Raw genomic sequence first — 18,836 nt, 5'->3', positions numbered from 1 at the left:
AGTAGGAAATTTCTAAAGTTATCTCGTAGAAACGAGAATTCTTATTATTTCAATAATTTACACCATGGTACAAGAGGTTATTATAGTATAATGATCTTAGATGATCAACATAACACGAGAAGTGTTTAGCCTAATTGGCATTAGAAGTGGAAGAGATATAAGTAAAATATTTGGTTCGTGTGTTAAAGAAATTTTGCAATCTCTTTGATGCTTCAACAATGTCTTCTCTTCCTCCAAACCCACTAATCCTCAAATACTCTTCTCCACCGGGTCCGAATCCTGATCCTGGTACTGTTATTATATGAGTGTTTTCTAAGATCTCAGCAAAAACGTCCCATGACTTTGATCCTTTAAAGTGAACCCACAAGTATGGAGCATTTACACCACCATAAACCTTGAGGCCAAGTGAGATAAGAGTGTCCATCAGTATCTTCCTGTTCTCTTTGTAGTAATTGTTCACCGACCGTATCTCCTGTCATGTTTTAACCCATAAAAACATAAATAGAAAGTCGTATAAAACGAAGCAAAAATGTAATAATCAAGAACATATATGCCATACTATATATAGACCCTTAACCAAAAACTAGCTTATTAGTTAGAGACTATTAGAGTACACATGTAACTTATAACATATTGTAAGCAAATGCTATAAAATTTTATTACCTTAAGGCCACCAGAAGAAAGACATGCTAGTCCACCGGCTTGAGCAATATTTGAAGCACCATTGAAAGAAGTGGTCACAATGCGATGGAAATCGTTGATAATGGGAAAACCATTAGAGTACAAGAGCTCATCAGGGATGACACTCCAACCAAGTCTAACACCGGTGAAACCAGCAAACTTGGAGAATGATGAAACTTCAATCGCGACCTATAGCAAAGAAAGTAATATGATTAATGTAAACAAAACAAAAACACACAAGGAATCATATATATGATGAGAATATGTAAACTCATTTCACCTCTCTAGCACCAGGGATTTCATATATAGAACGCGGGCTACCATCTTCGATAAAAGCAGCATAAGCAGAGTCAAAAATAACAATAGAACCATTTCTCTTTGCAAAATCAACTAGTTGACGTAGTTGTGTTCTTGATGCTACATAACCAGTAGGGTTATTAGGAGAACAAAAGAAGATAACATCAGTCCTTGGGGTCATATTCAGATCAGGGAAGAAACTATTGTTCGGTCCACATGGCATGTACACAACGTTTTGATACTTCTTGGTTGATTCATAGAAATGACCAGTCTGACCCATTATCACACTTGAATCTATATAAGCCTGAATCCACAACAAAGAAGCATAAGAGACAAAACAAAAACAGCTTCTCATCTAAACAAGTGAAGACATTAACATAAAACATTACCGGGAAGGTAGGATCTTGCACAGCAATTGTGACATTGGAGCCTAGGAGTATCTAAAGATTATTCAAAACTCAAATCAGCCAAAACGTCAAAAGAATATATCAAATATCAATAAAACACTCTCTAGCTAACTAGATGCATACCTGAAGACGAGAAATATCACTTTGTGCACCATCTGATACAAAAACTTCATTGCTTTTTACATCCAAGTCTTTATAAAACGTTTCAGCAATAGCTTTTCGCAGGGTCTAGAAAAAAAAATATTCAATACAAAGATTAGCAATAGTATAACCTCTATTAATTAATACTCTATAAATTAATACTCTCTATGTATAATTTTAGACATATTTCAATAAATAATAAGATAATAATATTTTTGAAAATCCTTTATAAATATATAGTCTTATCAATATTATAAATTGATAATTAGGTAAAATTTTCAAAATATATGTATATATATTTTTTTTTTTGGTAAATAAATATATGTATATATAGACACATTAGTTTTTGTTAGAGTTTATTTTAAAATATTTTTTTGAAAAACTTTCCAAATTAGAAAAATCTCTCTATAAATTAATAATTATTAATTTATCGATAAATTAAAACCTTTATAAATTAATAGATTTTCATGGTCCCAACATTATTAATTTATAGAGGTTTTACCGTATATAGCATTGATGAATCCGCTATGTAAACAGTATTATAGCGTTTTCCGTATGTTTAAAATACCGATAATTGCTTGTAGTGACTCAATACTTAACTAGCTTGTATAATAAAAAGAAGATATATCATGTTACCTTATTTCCTTGTTCGAGTCCATACCCTCTATATCCTTCTACGGTCGATAGGCCATGTACAAACTGAACAATCAAAATCCGACACACATTGTTACTAACTGATAATTAAGAAGCACAACAAAATTTAAAACATAGAACATTATTAAATTTTCTCTTCTTTGGTTCAATGCCTATATACATGATTTAATCATGTAACACTATATATAAAGTCACACTGGTTAATAAATACTATTAATATACATACAAAAGAGATGCACATGCATATATATACACGACCAACCATGCTATTAGCTAGAGACAAAACAAAATTAGAAACGGCCAACACATGCGTCGACGACAATTAAAACAAAATTTGAAGAAAGATAGTTTCTTTGCATGAAAACAAAACCGACGACAAATTCAAAAAAATTTGAAAAATCAAGAAGAGGACGACATGTGACTTTTGAGTTGGCTAAGTCACGAAGAAGATTTGTATGAGTGTGGAATAGTTTAAGCATTCATGTAAGTAACAATGGGTTATTCATATCACGTTGGTGATCATCCTTAAGTTTTAGGGCTTAACACAATACACAACACACACAAAAGAATATATCATATACCTTAGACATGTGTGAGGTTATGTGCTCTGGTATAGGCTCTGTTGTATCACCAGTCCCAAGGCTTATCACTTGTACATTTGGATGCTTTTCAATGTGCTCAAGCTTACGTCTATTGATCTATTTTTACAACATAATACAAAACGATCTTAGTTAAATTAAATATGAATATTCCTCAAATATTGTAATACTACAATTTTGGAAAATCAAGAAAGATAAGAAGATTAAGAAAATTACTTCAGGGAACAAATAGTTGTTCTTTAGTTTCTCCAAATTCGCGTTACGAACAAGTTTTGTTGTGCTACCACCTGAGCAAGGAAGCATTAGCATAACCAAATATAAAAATGTAAATATTTCATTAAAAATGAAAATGGTTTACGTTACAATCCAAACAATTGAATTGTATGTGTATGGTTTTATGGCAAAAGATAAAAAAAATATATGAAAGCATAAGATGATAATTAAACCAAATTTTCGATTCATCTACTTAACGAGGCCAAGAAGTTGTGGGAACAAGATGAAGCGATGACGTTTAACAAGATGAAACTATATATTCTTCTCACAGTTTTAAGACTCATAGTGAAAAAACTTTACCTAGTTTCTTGATCTCGAAGTCCAAACTATAGACAAAAAAAAAAGAAGAAAAGTTGATTAGTTAGTGTATTAACAAGCGGATTATGTATCTTCGCATTATAATTTTAATGAACTAGTTACCTAGCCTTGGCAAATTTTGATGGAGAAGAGCATAAGCTTGAGGCCGAACCAACGAACATTAGACTGACCATTCTTGATCACTTCCAAGTTTGTGTGAAAGCAATTCAGAGAAATGTAGGAAATATATAATACAAACTGATCTGATACGTGCATGTATATATACTCGAAGCAAGTGCCAATGACCACTATTAAAATGTGTATATATGTGTCACCTTCAAGTGGATAGAGTGCAGAAATTTCTAAGGCAGCCAATACATGCACGACTAGTAAGTCAGATGAATTCACACCATGTCTTCATATTGTCCACTTAATGTTGGACAAATATAATATATTAACATTGTTTTTGAGAAACTATCTTTTTTTTTTTAATATACTCCATGGTTCCAATTTATTAGATGGTTTAGAGATAATATATACTCTCTATGTTCTATTTTATAAGAGTTTTTAGCTAAAACTGAAAGATTAAGAAATAATAAATATTCTTTTGTTTATAAAAATTTAACGAATATAAGAGAATACTGCAAAATTTAAATAGTTATAAACAATTAAAATTGATATAAATTTTACATAGAAACTTCAGAAACTCTAATTAAATGGAACAAAAAGAAAAGTCTAAAACATCTAATATATATAGTGGAACAGAGGGAGTATTTTTTTTACATATTTAATTTATTTTTTGGGTGAATTAATGATAAATTTATTAGGTCATTACAAAAATAGAGGTATTAGATTTTGTTTGAAGTACCAAGAAATTTTCATTTAATTTGATGTTTTCTGACAACTTATCTATGAATTATTTTTAGTTGGATATAATTAATTGATACTCCATCCGTTCTTATTTAAATTATTTTGTTAGAATTGTACACACATATTAAGAAATTTTTGAATTTTGTTTTGTTTATATTTAAACTAAAACATCATTTAATAACTACTTTGACACAATCAACCATTAAGAAAAAAAAATCCGCATAATATAAATTGTTAGAATCAATAAAAATCTAATTAATTAATTCTGCATAGATTTGTTAGAAAATCGTCTACTTTAGAGAAAAAATATAAAGTTAAAAAATCATTTAATAAAGAACGGAAGGAATATTTTTTAAAAAAATGTATAATGTCAAATGACAAAGCAACACATGATCATTTATGTCATTTAGCTAAAATTGTAAGAATATAAACGGAAAGTTTTAAAAAGATATAACGATATTGACGCGACAACAACTTAAACTTAAACTATCTTTATATTTGTGAATTTGTGCCGACAAAAAAAAAATTGTGAATTTGTAATAACACATTAGAAAAATACTTCAACATTTACGACGAAGCAACCTTTAGTATAGGAGTTAGGCTAACATTCAGATTCCCAAGCATCAGTGTCATATTCAGTGCATGACTGACTTCGTTAATGCATTTTTGATCACGTACGTGAAGAGCTCCCACGAGTAAGTTGTGCAACGGTTCCTTCGATCGGACCTAGCTAGTGGTTGATGATTTCAATGCATGTGTTTGGACTTTCATGCACTGTGACACCCTGGTTTACGGAAAAGTTTAAATGAATTGATTTGGTCATCTATGTTACCAAAATGTATTATTTTTGTTGGTTAGGAATTTTGATAGAACTCCACAATTAATCGTGTTTATGTTGGAATAATCCAAGGATGGGTGACATTACGAGAAGTGATTGTCGGAACTGTGTGAGTGAGACCAAAACACAAGAAAATATTATGTAGTGATTTGTACAGTCGATAAACAAGTATTTAAGCATCCCAGACATAGTAAACCGATCGTCGGATATGTATGAGCTAATAGACCTAATAAAAGAACGTGAGACATAAAAAAAAAAAGATGCATCTCCCCACACTCATCAGATAAAAGCCAAAACCACAAACAAAATAACATCATTAACGAATGTTCTCTATCGATCATAAATCAATAATCTCCTCTGAGATATTTTTTTCTTCTTCTTATAAATCAATAATCACAAGCCTGCCTTAAAAAAATTAATTACTTGATCGAGTTAACAAGAAGATAGATGTTGTTGCTTGTAAACCTGAAAATAGGGGAGGTAAATCTCACGTGCAAGCTTCCTTTAATAATCACAATACTGGTTGATGTCAACTGGTCAGGGTAAGATCAAAAGGATCCCATCTGTGATTAAAATCTAAGAGAAAGAGAGATACAAATAGCTAGCTAGGTCTAATTATGTGTCGATGATCGATTTTGTTTCTAATTAGTCTTTTTTTTTTTAAATAATTTAATTTAACATCATTTTTTTAATTGACAGTAGTGTTGTATCGTTTAAGAAACGATTTTTTCAGAAAATAATACATACATCAATTATCTAAATGAAGCAAATATATATTTTATATCAATTTAGTAAAACTGATACAATCTAATAAAAATTAAATCAGTTTTAACTAATTGATGCAAATTAATTAATTATAAAATCAGTTGATATAATTGATGTTAAAATATATTTATTTGCTTCACTTATGAAAAAGTAATTTAAAATAAAATCATTTAAATTTGTGATACAATTTAAGTGATACAATTAACTCAATTCTTTGTAGTGATGGATTCATAGCTGAAAATGAACATATCACTAAAAAGATGACGGTCGGGGTGTTACATATTAACGCGTGATATAATTAACTCTAATAACAGCTAGCTAGCTACCTAATTTTTGATTCCACACGTAACCTCATTTATATATTTATGTGACAATTGGCTCTAGCTAGTACAACCAGACCAAAGTGCAAAACCAATATGACTCTTAAGAGCATGCATGTCACCATCAGGCGTATACTAGTACAAGCTTTATAAAGTATGGCAACTTTTTCGATTCGACAAGTCCTAAGAAATATTCTTTCACCAAAGTAACGAGATTCCTTATTTCACCACTCACCATAACTAAGGCAGAATACAAAGTACCTAAGTAATTATCAGACAAAGTTTGGACCAAATTCTTGTTGTCTTAATCTATATGAGAGAAGTCACGTATGAACGTGCTTAAGAAATGACTTAGAAGACTCTTAGAAACCTTCATGTTTTTGCCACAAAGTATTGAAAATTCTTGACTTATATATATGTATCTCAACGTCAATATATGCGAATCGCAAAAAAATAAGAATAACACACCTTGACTGTCCAAACTAAATCAGACAAAGGTTTTGTTCCTTTCATGTGAAAAGTCAATATAATCAAAAGAAAGATCAATCAAAATAAGTCAATGTGTAATATTAAAATAAGTTTGGCAGAAAATTTCTCAAAGAGATCAATAATAAAAATTTATAAAGAAGAATATAGTTTTTATTGGCTTACGACTATACCAAATAGAAAACTCAACACATCTTATTGTCCACCCAATTGTGATGAAAATTTATATATAAATATAGGAAGAGAAATAAAATAATAATTCTAACTTATTATAGCATTTGACAATGTGGATAGGAAAACTCCTCATTGAACACGAAAACTCTAAAACTTGAGTTTTAATTATTAGGAGTTGTGGTGACGACAAAATATATAAATATATATATTAGGAGTTGTGGAAATATTTTTTCTTCTAGAGATATTAGACAAGGAACAATAAAATTCGTATACGTAAATCAAGTAATTTTTTGGAGGACAAGGCAATTTTCATGGGGCATGTGATGACAAAATGTGATTAGTGATTACCATTGTGAAAGTTACAAAGCAATAATTAAAGTGCCCATATCTTGAAAGTTTAACTTTAACATCTTGTTAAATAGAATGCATAAGGAAAATTAACATGTGTCTAGCTTGTAATTACATATACAGAATCATTAACTTGAACTTGAAGATTAATTTTGCGAGAAAACTTTTGTTTTGGTGACAAAGTTAATTTTACGATTTTGACGGAAAATGTGAATATGTGGTTTAAACGACTCATCGGTGACTATAATTAAAATTTGAAAATTCTCTTTTAAAATCTTTGCAAATTTTATAAGAAGACAAAATTAAAGGTCTCTCCAATTTTTTAGCGATCACAACGATTCCTTTTGATGATCTTGGTGCAATGGTGGAGCTAGAACTTGTACTTATGAGGGCCAAAATGTAAGAAAATTAAAATTATAGATGTTGCTATATAATTATTTTCACCACTTTACTCGTTTATCTTTATCAATATGTTATACCTCAGTTGCTAAAAATGATCTTTAGCAAGTAGCAACCATGCCCCAAACAAGACCACATTCCATATTACTGTATGTGATCAATTGCCCATATTAACATCCCTAGTTATTAACAAACAAAACCATAAGATTTTTCCATGAGCTGATTGTATTTCTTATGAAAATATGGGTTCAATCAAGATTTGTTTTCCCAATAGTACCAAAGGTTAGGCGAGCTTCTTTATCATCTAACATTTTGTTCTGGACTGTAATCTCTAATGAAACAAAATATAGCTGAATGAACAATAGCTCATGTCATGATGAATCCTGCAATGGTTAAATAGGAAAGAAGACGGGTGATGTTGTTTTTAATTGGTTTTTAAATAGTTTGCTTAATGTAAGTGGATGGCCAAGAAAGTATCGTAGAGCTAATTAGTGTACTAATATTCAAAACGTGAATGTGGGTTTTTGCTTCTTACAACTTCACCAATCTATATACTTGTTGAAGAACCCACATGACATGATCCTTAAGGTTATCTTGGACCTGAGGGGTAATCGTTTTCGATAAGGGAATTGGAATTAGGGATGAGCCAGTCAGTGCCAGCATGAGAATAGGCTGGATAACGGAAATCGTGCGTCTGCATCTCCTCGTTTTGCCACTCTTCCCATCTCTGAGCTAAACCATCTCCTTCCAGCATTCTTACTACCTCTGACATCTTGGGACGTTCTAATGCAGAACTTTGAGTGCAGAGCAGAGCCATTTGGATCAACTGCTCCACTTCTGTTTCCACGTAGTTTCCTTCAAGCTCTGCGTCTACAAGGCTTTCCAACTTCTTCTCTTTCAAAACCACTTTCACCTGATTACACCCACAAAAGAAATACTCTTATTCACTCCAAAATGACAATTTTGAACTCAATAAGCTGGCTGGGAAAACCATAAAAACATACCCAGTCGAGTAACATGATATCACCATCATTTGCTAGCCGAGCTAGATCAAAAGCTTTCTGTCCAGTTATGAGTTCGAGAAGCATAACCCCGTACCCAAAAACATCAGTCTTCTCTGAAGATTTTCCTGTCGAAAGATACTCAGGTGCTATATGGCCAATTGTACCCCGTACAGCAGTAGTCACATGTGAGTCGTTATAATTCATTAACTTTGCAAGCCCAAAGTCTCCAACAACAGCTTCAAACTCTTCATCTAACAATATATTCGCAGCTTTCACATCACGGTGAATGATTTTTTGGTCGCAATGATCATGTAAATATGCAAGCCCCCTTGCTGATCCCAGAGCAATATGCTTTCTCTTTGGCCAATCAAGTGCTGGAATGCCTTCAGCACGTTCTAAACAAGAAATGGTTCAAAGATAAGATATTTACCAATTGACGCATTTTCCAGTTAATACAAAACTCTATTGTGATCACTGATCAGAAAATCTTATTAAGATACTGACTGCTAAGACATTCTTATGCAGCAGGTTGACCAAAACGTTTATGCAGCAGCTGGAGAGTAGAGCAAACTTTAACCGCCTAAGGTATGTATATGCAATCGAATGAAAGATTGAAGAAACTGGAAGGAGAATGAGGTACCTCTTAAACAAGAAGCAACACTTCCATTAGCCATGTAGGGATAAACAAGCAATCTTTCAGTTGGTGTCATGCAAAAGCCAGTAAGCCGAAGCAAGTTCCTATGAACGGCCATACTTATCATCTCAACCTCCGTTTGAAACTGCAGTTCCCCACCCTTGGAACGTTCTTCTTTTAGCCTTTTCACAGCCACTAGAGAGCTATTGGCTAAACGTCCTTTATACACTTTACCAAAACCACCTCTACCCAATACATTGTTATTGCTAAAATTATCTGTAGCAACTAACAGTTCACGTAAGGTAAACCTTTTGAGTTGTCCTAAATGAACCTCTGGGTCTTCTTCAGCTGCAAAATAGGGTTAATCGAAACAGATTAAAATCAGCCAAAGAAGCTTCAATGGAAAAATAGATGAAGAGAGTTGACTAACCAGGTACATCAAAAAAGTTGTCATGTGGTTTTCTTCTCAGCCACCAAACAAGCGCAATCGCTGGAATAGCAAATAGAAGAGCTGCCCCTGCAGCAACTCCCCCTGCTATTGCTGCAGTCATTGGTCTGGCTGAGAGCAGGAGATTAAAAAGAATTGTTAATACAGAACTCAATTGCAATTATGTCATACACTAAGGAGTTCTAGGGAAATATTGTTGAATCATAAACCAAGTCGAACGTTTGAGCAAATGTGAAAGAGCTTATACAATTTTCAGATCAAATATTTTTTTTACAGTGTCTATTAACCCTCCTTTACTTATACTTTAGCAAACTAGCAAGTTCACACTTGTTTCATAATTTTTTTCGCTTTTCAGCAATGCCCATGAACTTCTGTTTCTACCAAGTCAAGCTCCCAGTTCAACTCTATGTCATACTTTCTTTTTCAACACCGATCATGAAAAATATTAACAACTCTAGTAAGAAGTCAGCTTCTTTTCATTAGCAGGTTATTATTCCTAGTAAAGACATGCCAAATATATTACGGGATACTATAGTAAAAAAAACAGAGCATGAAACAGTCAATAAATACAAGATATAAAAAGAATATACTGTCCAGTATCATACAAATGTAGCTAACTTTTCAAAATGTATTTTTGTGCCAACCAGAACGATAAGCATAATAATCTCAGGCTAAATGTGAAAATGCGATTAATAAACATACCAATGTCGAAGAAAGTTAGACATCAAAAATGTAAAGAACTGACAAGAATCAAAACTAATAGAAGAAAATAGAAGGCCCAAGATTAAAACCTGAAGGTGGTGGTGGCGTAAGAGAGGTAGAAGTAGGCGGAGGTTCAGGAAGCGAGGTCAATTTATTATTTTTAAAACTGCAGATAACCTTCAGACAGTTAGTAGTTCATTCTGACCACTCCATCAAGAATAATAGCTAGGAACAAGAAGAAGAACCTAATAGGAGTGAAGAGAGAAAAGGAGCCATTAACAGGAATATCTCCACTGAGCCGGTTGTTTGAGATATCGCTGCATTTCAGAATGACATCATCTTTGTCAGAGCTCAAGATACACCAACTAGTATGAACAGAGTAATTCAGTAGAACAGAGTAATTCAGTAGAGACAAAGTTACACTCACAGAACTTGCAGCTGCACAGCAGTCAATTCCATTGGAATTCCTCCAGATAAGCTATTGTTGTTAAGACGCCTGACCACATATAGTAGAATGCCAAACATTTATATTAACCACTAAAGAGTTCAAAATGACAATCATGCAGAAAATACGACATATTAACATAAAAGAAAAATGATAAGAAAGGAAACATATGTTATTTTGAAATCTTATCCAACTGCGAGTACTTTTAGGGCAATGATCGAAGTCATTTGTTGAATTTTGTACAATCAGCCTCTTAACTACTTCTGAAGCATTCACACTACACATGTACGCTGAAGTTTTGATAGGACCCAGCATCGTTCTTACAGGCGCGGACCAGTAACATACAACTCAAGTCATCAGTTCAATAGCTACAGTTGAGTATCCCAATATGACAGCAGAGTAAGAAGTATATGTTCCACAGTTAATCAGGGTGACTTCTTTATGTGATGAAATAATAAATTCCAAACTATTACTAAAGAATTTGGAGTTCTACTTGATTAAGAGTAGTAAAACAAGGCTGCCTGTACCAAAGCTCTACCAGAAATAATTACACAAGACCGTGATTCAGGCTAGAATGTTAGACGAATATTTTTTTTAATTATAGAATACAACCAAACTTTGAAACTGTAAACAATGAAGCTGCATACTGAAGCTATAAAGAGAACAAGGAGAGTGGTACATACAAGAATCGGAGTTTCTCTAGTTGGCCAAGAGACGATGGGATGGGACCATTTATGTTATTCGCATAAAGATCCAAGCTCACTAGTTCCCTCAAGCCACCAAGCTCCTCAGGTATCTCCCCAGTAATGTTATTGCTATAAAGCTCCCTGTCATTTAGCTTTACTTAATTATATTCGTGATTAGAGAATTATTAGATTGGAAAATCTCTAAAACTACTTTACCAGAAATTCATGTTACAGAAAATATAATGGAAGTATTAAAGCATGTGGCAAACAAGATACCCAGTAGTCTTGAACACTAGAGAGCTATAGATACATGAAAGTGGAAGCATTTTGCAGTCGGAACACAAATATGCAGAGTTGAGGCCACCAGTAGAGTGTACATAAATACTAGATCCAAACTCTCCAGTTTCTTATCTAATTACTTTAGGAGCATGGAGAATTAAAAAAAGAAATTGTCTTTCATAATGCTATGGTTTTATACACATTAAAAGATGATTGTGAAGGATTTCAGTATCAATGCTGATTTCAGTAACAATGCTTAAAAAGCCTAGCTAAAGAGATCTAAAATGGTATTGTTAGCAATTACTAAAAGATATCATCAATAAATCTAAGAAATATCTAAGTGACTCAACCACAGGAGCGCACACACATATGCATTTGACTCTGCAAATAAATTTATTATCCACAATTCTCTTTTAAATACGAAGGCACACCTAAAAATTTCTCCATACGGAAATTATTGACAAGATTCAGGAAATCAATGATAATAGATTATGTCACCGTTGTTTTAAACAAGCAAAATGAAACATATTCATAAAAACTATACACCTAGTAAAATCAGAAATCCTGTAAAGGTAATCGACTTTAAGAAAGATATGGCTTACAAGTACTGCAAGTTTAAAAGTTGACCAAGTTCTGGAACCAGTTTCCCAGATAGTTCTGCATTCCCAAGATCACTAAGAAAAACCATTAAACAGTAGTTGTCAAAAGCTTGAATGATTCATTCAGCAAAAACCAGCAGAGAGAAGGCAACAACAGAGAGTAACTTACACACGAGTAACTTTATTCTCATTATTGCAAGTAACATGAAACCATGTACATGGAGTAACAAGAGTAGCATCCCAGCTTTGGAGTACATTGTTTGCAGGGTCAGCTGGTGATAAATTGTTCTTCAGCACAATTAAAGCATCACCTAAAGCACCCAAAACAACAAACAACACACCAAAAAGTTATGAACTTTCGAAATCTTACAACACCAAAATCTTAATCTCTCTCTCTCACTCTCTTTCAAACCCATCAATGGCACTAATTGTTTGTAACCAAAGAAAGGGAAAAGTTGTGAACTTTCGAAATCTAACGAACACCAAAATCATATCCTCTCTCTATATATATCTTTCAAACCCATCAATGGCACTAATCATTTGTAACCAAAGAAAAGGAAAAGTTATGAACTTTCGAAATCTAACAACACCAAAATCATAATCTCTTTCTCTCTCTCTCTCTCTCTCTCTCTCTCTCTCTCTCTCTCTTTTAAACTCATCAATGGCACTACTCGTTTGAAGCCAAAGAAAGGGAAAAAGGAAGAACCTTCAGTGTTTCCAGCAGCTCTGAGAGTAAAAACTAACAGTAGAATCAGCCAAACGAAGCAAAGGAGTGATCTTTGTTCCATCTTCCCAACTTGTCATCAGAGTAAAAGCAAACCCATTAGAAGGTGATGACCTAGCAAGGTTTATTAAACCTAGCAAGGACCATTTTGTTGATTGATTCACTCGTTGACGAAGACCAAGGAAACAAGAGAAAAGCTTTCTTCTTTGTAACGCGTATTCGAAATTTGACCACATTTTAGAAAGAACCCAAAATCGATACTATCGTGGACCAGAGGAAACGAGAAGACTGGAACAGAGTAAAGACTGATGATGGCAATGGCCAGAAAAGGCAAACATATATATATACTGAGAATAAAGCTGCTTAATTCCTTGGTTCAAAAAGTAAAAAATAAAAAGCTGCTTAATATTTTTAACCATCGCAAAGAAAAAATTAAAAATTAAACAAAATTGCAATTATATGTGAAAATTACAAAGGGATTTGCAAAAATAACATTTTTTAGGTTACCATGCTACAAATACCTTCATTTGGTATCTATTTTCAAAAATATCATAAATACAAAATGACTAAATTACTCTATAAAATGAATATTCTAATTTTTTCAGCCAAAAAAAAATTTCCACCATAATTTTCCCGCAATTTCTTAACCTTTTTAAAAAATCTTGTAAATCTAAAACCTTTAGAAAAACATTTAAAATTCCTTGTAATTATTTTAAAAGTCATCTAAAACCTTTATAAACTTTAGTAAACCTTTTAAAGATTTTGTAAATTATTTTATATCATTTACAAACACTTCTAAATCCTTTTAAAACCCTTATAACCTTGGTAAATCATTTCAAAACTTTTATAAACACTTGTAAGTACCTTTAAAATTCTTATAAAATTCTTTTAAAATTCTTATAAAATTCTTATAAAATTCTTATAAAATTCTTTTAAAAATCCTTGTAAATCTTTTAAATTAAACCCTTATCAATTTCAAAAACCATTTAAAACTCTTGTAATTCACTTTTAAACCATTTAAAACCCTTGTAAATATTTTCAGAACCATTTAAAAATCGTTGTAAAGTTTAAAAATTCTTTAGAAATCTTTTAAAAATCTTTGTAAATCATTTAAAACCCCTTATAAACTTCTGAACCCCTTTAACAACCATTGTAAAGCCTTTAAACCCCCTTGTAAACTTCTCAAACTATTTAAAGACCTTGTAAATCTTTTAATACTATTTAAAGACAATTGTTAATCCTTAGAAAATCCTTCTAAATCCGGTTTACAAAAAAAAAAAAAACAAAAAAAAAAATTCTTCTAAATCCTTTTAAGATCATTGTAAATCCTTGGAAAAACCTTGTAAATCCTTTAAACCCCCTTTAGAAAACCTTGTAAATATTTTAATCCTGAGAACTGTTCCCCTGCAAAAAAAATTTTGGCGGAAAGATTTTTGCGGGAATAATCAATTTTTCATTTTGTTAATTTAATTAATTTTCAGTTAGGGATAAAATGGCCATTAAAAATTATGAGAGAACAAAAATGAAAGTGACAAAAAATGGTGTTTTTGCGAAAGGATATCATGGAAAGGGCATTAGTAACAAATTCTCAAGTTTTAATGCTCAATCTTATTAAACTCAAACCATTTTATAATCAAACTGAAAAAAATATAGTTTATTTTCCCATGAATATGGCACCTATATCTAACCGAAACTGAACCGAATAATCATAAAACTCGAATAGATAATGGAATATCCTATCTAATTCGAAATCTAAACGCCCAGGCCTTGTTCTTTTGTCTATCCCAATAAAATTGTTCAAACTTCATAAGCATAGAACCATTTGAAAGTAGTGGAGATGTATGTCAATTCATTTGATCAATTAGCAAATGAAATTCTACTTCCAAATCGAGGTTCAAATAGTGGCTTAATACATTTCTTCGAACAACAATTAACAACAATGTATGAGTAGCTAGTCTAGTTAGATTACCTGAGAACGTCTTTCAAAGCTAAAATGCTTGAGTTTGACTCTCCATTTCTAAGACATGATCTCTTCTCTAACATCAATATGTATATTGGTAACTAAATCGTTATTATTAATTTTTTATTTAAATTAATGTTAATGTGTTAACATATAAGTTATCAGTAACATACTAAGTTATCGTAGTACCTATTACATTATCATGATAACATAAGATTGTAATATATAAGTTATCAGTAGCATACAAGTTATCGTAGTGACTATTGCATTATCATAATAACATAATATGGTAACATAGAAGTTATCGATAACAATCCGATAACTTATATGTTATCGATTATTTATATGTTAGCTGATATGTTACAGATAACTTATATGTTAACTTATATGTTAGCGACATATAATAAATTAATATTTTTATGTTAAATCAAGAATAGAGACGGTGTCCCTTTCCAGAACCATGCTGGTGAGAGAACTAATTAACTAAAAGCTAATACTTTCCTTTTTGTTTTTCATTCTTCTGTGTATAGGGTTTTAACTCACTTTACAAAATTAAAATGTTTGACTAAAAAGAAATTAATTAATTAAAACAAACTAAATACGTCTCATTTAAAGTGATGTTTTTAAATTTTCTACACACAAATTAAGAAAATATATAATTTACCTATTTTCCATAAACACCATTAACTAAAGAAAATTGAATCAATCAATGTAAAATATGATTGATAAAAAATATTGAATACATTTAATTTTTGTTAAAAAGTTAAAATATTACTGGCCCCATTCTTTTCTGTTTCGTTGGATGAGCGACTGCGACATAAAAAAGAGGCAAGAGCATAGTCATAACAATTGCTTCATGTAAAATAACAAATGATGCATGTGAAGAAGAGTCGCTGTTCTGTTGAAATGAGCTATCGTAACGGTCGCTAGAAATACTAGCGGCTCCACTCTCCTCCATGATCCATGATAAAAAAATTATTCGTTTATATTTTTATTGTAACAACTGTAATATTATCGTATTTTTAATATATAGTAATATTATTTTTAATTTTGATTAAGATAATAATAAATAGGATCCAATTTGTGTTGTCGTCTTACCTTTGCCGTTGTTTTTTTATTTTTAATTAACGTTTTTACCGTCGTTTTTATCATTTATTCAATGAAGGACTTAAAAAAGAACAAGACCAAAATGAAACAATTTTTTTTGGGTAAAACATCACTTAAAGTAAAATAAAGAGGGTATATGATGTAGTCATTTCACCCAATTAAATTATCGAACCTCAATAAGCAATTAATTAACACACAAAGAATACGCAAATTTACTTAATCTAAGCTTAATAAGATATTTGATATGGTTTTCTAAACTTTACTAACAATGCAATTCAAACTAAATAATGGAAAGCAAGACAAAATAAAGTAAATACCAAAAGACTAACAAGCTTTGAAATCAAACAAAGCGAGAAATAGTAATTACTAAGCAATAATTAAAACACGAATTCTCGGGTTAAGGCAATTGACTAGAATGACAAAGAGATGGGTTATGCAGGCTCAACCAACTTCTAACAAAGAATGATCCTTAGGACATAGAACACTAAGCAAGACTAACACATTTCCATGACATTAATCATTTTACTAATCAATCAATTATCAACTTCTTTCAAAGACAATCAAATGATCAATAAGCATTATAAACAAGTCTATATAACCGATAATCACCCTAATCAAAAATTTCCAAAGGCTATGAATGAAAAGCACTTAAAATTTTTGGTTTGGGAATTTCATCGAACAGCTTCCGGGCGTGAAATTCCTAAGTTCTAATCAACATAAGAAAAGGTTGATTTAGCCTTATTAGCAACCAATAAGTAAGGATTCTAATCAACAATAAGCAAAGGTTATTTTACTTTAAGTGAACAAAAAGGGGATCGCCCTAATTCTCCCAGGCCCGTTTCCCGAGGCGTCGTTGGTCTTTGTTTTCCTCACGATGGCGTCCCTTCTCCGACGACTCTTCCCTGGTGTTTTCCTTTCCTAAGCAGCATCTCCTCTCCCGCAATTCTTCTTCGCAGTCTTTGAAGATTTCTCCGGTGACTTTGTCGGTAGTTCCAGCCTTTTTTCGGTGTTTTGTTTCTTTTTAACTTCCTCCGCTTCGGTAGCTATATCTCCTTCATCTGAGGATGACGACTCTGGATCTGCGGCAGTAGTTTTGAACTCCTTACACCCTCTCCTGACGAGCCTAGTTACTTCCCACAACTTGCTGCTTCCTCCGGAGCCTCCTCCACCACCGGATCCGCCATAGCCTCCGGATCTACCGGACTCTCCACTAGTACAGACCGGAGTCTCACTGCTCGATGTTGCTCTGCCCAGCTCCTCATTCCTTCCTCAGATTTCCGGTCTGCGATCTTTGGTGATCCTTTTCCCGAGTCATCTCCATCCATCGTGTGAGTCCCCTTCCAGTTACACTCTTGGCCTTGACTCTCGATGGTATACTGCTGTGTGCAGTCCTGATTGTCAGATCCATTACGAGCATATCTCGTTAAGGTCTGCTTCTAATCCCTTGCTCATATACCCGCCATTCACAAATCTTACTTGGCTTTCTAAAATTGATTTAGAGAAAGACTTAACTAGCTTTGTTCGATGGAATGGTGAGCTTTTTAATCTTAACCTTTACATTTGGATTTTTGTCATTGCAATTGGCGTTATCTTGGATGAGGTTTTGATTCTCTCGGATCACTTTTTTAGTGTTTCCGCTTTACCTTGTATTGAGGTTCTTGTTAGACATGTTCTAATCAAGTGTATTGCTAAGGGCTTTGTCCCAATATTTAGCATTAGCGTCTTTGGTTTGGTAGATGTGAAGAAGGAAGTAAAGTTCTTGTTTAGGGCTGAGCCTCCACATCGTGGCACCCATTGCCATCCTTTCTTCCCAAAACTTGCTCTTTGTTGGAGTGGTTTGGATAATCAAGCGGCGCCGGTTTTGCAAGGATCTTCCTCCCGGCTGGCTGTTCTCTTTGCCCTTGTTGCAGAGGTTGTAACCATTTGGGTTGCAGTGGATGCTTGTTCTCATGGAGCTTTAGGGATGGTTCTTTTACAATCTCTTTTAGTTTCATTTGATGAACTGTATCCTCAATTTATCCCTAGTGTACTATCTCTAGCTGTACTTTCCGGCACTTGTGGCCAGTTTATGTTGTTTTTACCCTTTCCCTTGGGTTGTAATACCTTCTCATTTGAGTGAGGCTGACACTTAACGTTCTTAATGAAATCTAGTTTGAACAAAAAAAAAAAGTAAGAATTCTAATCAATCTAGCCCTAAACTGTTGGATTTTCAAGTCCAAGCCAACTTTCCATTAGTATGATATTGTCCGCTTTGGGCCTATAATTCAAGCCCGCACGGATTTATTGGGCTCCTTCCCAAAAGACCTCATACTAATTGGAGTGCAACTTGACTTATATATTAGAAACTTCTCTTTCTAATCTTCCGATGTGTGATATTGGTTTGTATTCCAAGATAAACAATATAAAAGACTACTCACTAATCTTGATGATTACACAATAGAAATGAGATGTTCTTTGTCAAATCATTAAGGAAGAGAGTAGATTAAGAGAAAAAGAAGAAGTACAAGAAAACATAGCATAGATCCAAAAAGAAGAAGTACAAGTACAATTAAAACTTACAGATTCATTACAAAATCCAAAGAAGAACATTAAAACATAGCATATATCATGAATAATTAGGTTTAGGAGGTTTTTATAGAAAGGGTACAAGAAAACCGGGTCAACCCAAATTTGACCAAGAAAAACACTGTAGCAAAGGT

General features: G+C 32.7%; 2 protein-coding genes across 2 annotated transcripts; both read right to left on the bottom strand.

The window, feature by feature from the left end:
- Nucleotides 1–66: 66 nt before the first annotated feature.
- LOC17893406 (aminotransferase ALD1, chloroplastic) lies at nucleotides 67–3,563 on the bottom strand. Its single transcript, XM_006297587.2, has 10 exons — nucleotides 3,473–3,563; nucleotides 3,353–3,378; nucleotides 2,996–3,066; nucleotides 2,762–2,878; nucleotides 2,163–2,225; nucleotides 1,509–1,613; nucleotides 1,368–1,418; nucleotides 962–1,282; nucleotides 664–870; nucleotides 67–472 (listed from the first exon to the last, which is right to left on the bottom strand). Exons 1-10 carry the CDS (start codon nucleotides 3,541–3,543, stop codon nucleotides 131–133), a joined length of 1,374 nt encoding a protein of 457 aa, XP_006297649.1. The 5' UTR covers nucleotides 3,544–3,563; the 3' UTR covers nucleotides 67–130.
- Nucleotides 3,564–7,970: 4,407 nt separating this feature from the next.
- LOC17893165 (somatic embryogenesis receptor kinase 4) lies at nucleotides 7,971–13,332 on the bottom strand. Its single transcript, XM_006297177.2, has 11 exons — nucleotides 13,053–13,332; nucleotides 12,516–12,657; nucleotides 12,350–12,421; nucleotides 11,466–11,609; nucleotides 10,765–10,833; nucleotides 10,583–10,654; nucleotides 10,427–10,503; nucleotides 9,618–9,746; nucleotides 9,194–9,535; nucleotides 8,554–8,948; nucleotides 7,971–8,462 (listed from the first exon to the last, which is right to left on the bottom strand). The coding sequence occupies exons 1-11, from the start codon at nucleotides 13,132–13,134 to the stop codon at nucleotides 8,139–8,141; spliced, it is 1,848 nt and encodes a 615-aa protein (XP_006297239.1). The 5' UTR covers nucleotides 13,135–13,332; the 3' UTR covers nucleotides 7,971–8,138.
- Nucleotides 13,333–18,836: the final 5,504 nt, after the last annotated feature.

Source organism: Capsella rubella, unplaced genomic scaffold, assembly GCF_000375325.1.
Source record: "Capsella rubella cultivar Monte Gargano unplaced genomic scaffold, Caprub1_0 scaffold_3, whole genome shotgun sequence".
Classification (NCBI taxonomy): domain Eukaryota; kingdom Viridiplantae; phylum Streptophyta; class Magnoliopsida; order Brassicales; family Brassicaceae; genus Capsella; species Capsella rubella.
The sequence above is the reverse complement of the archived record's forward strand: the minus strand, read 5'-3'. Positions and strand labels throughout refer to the sequence as shown.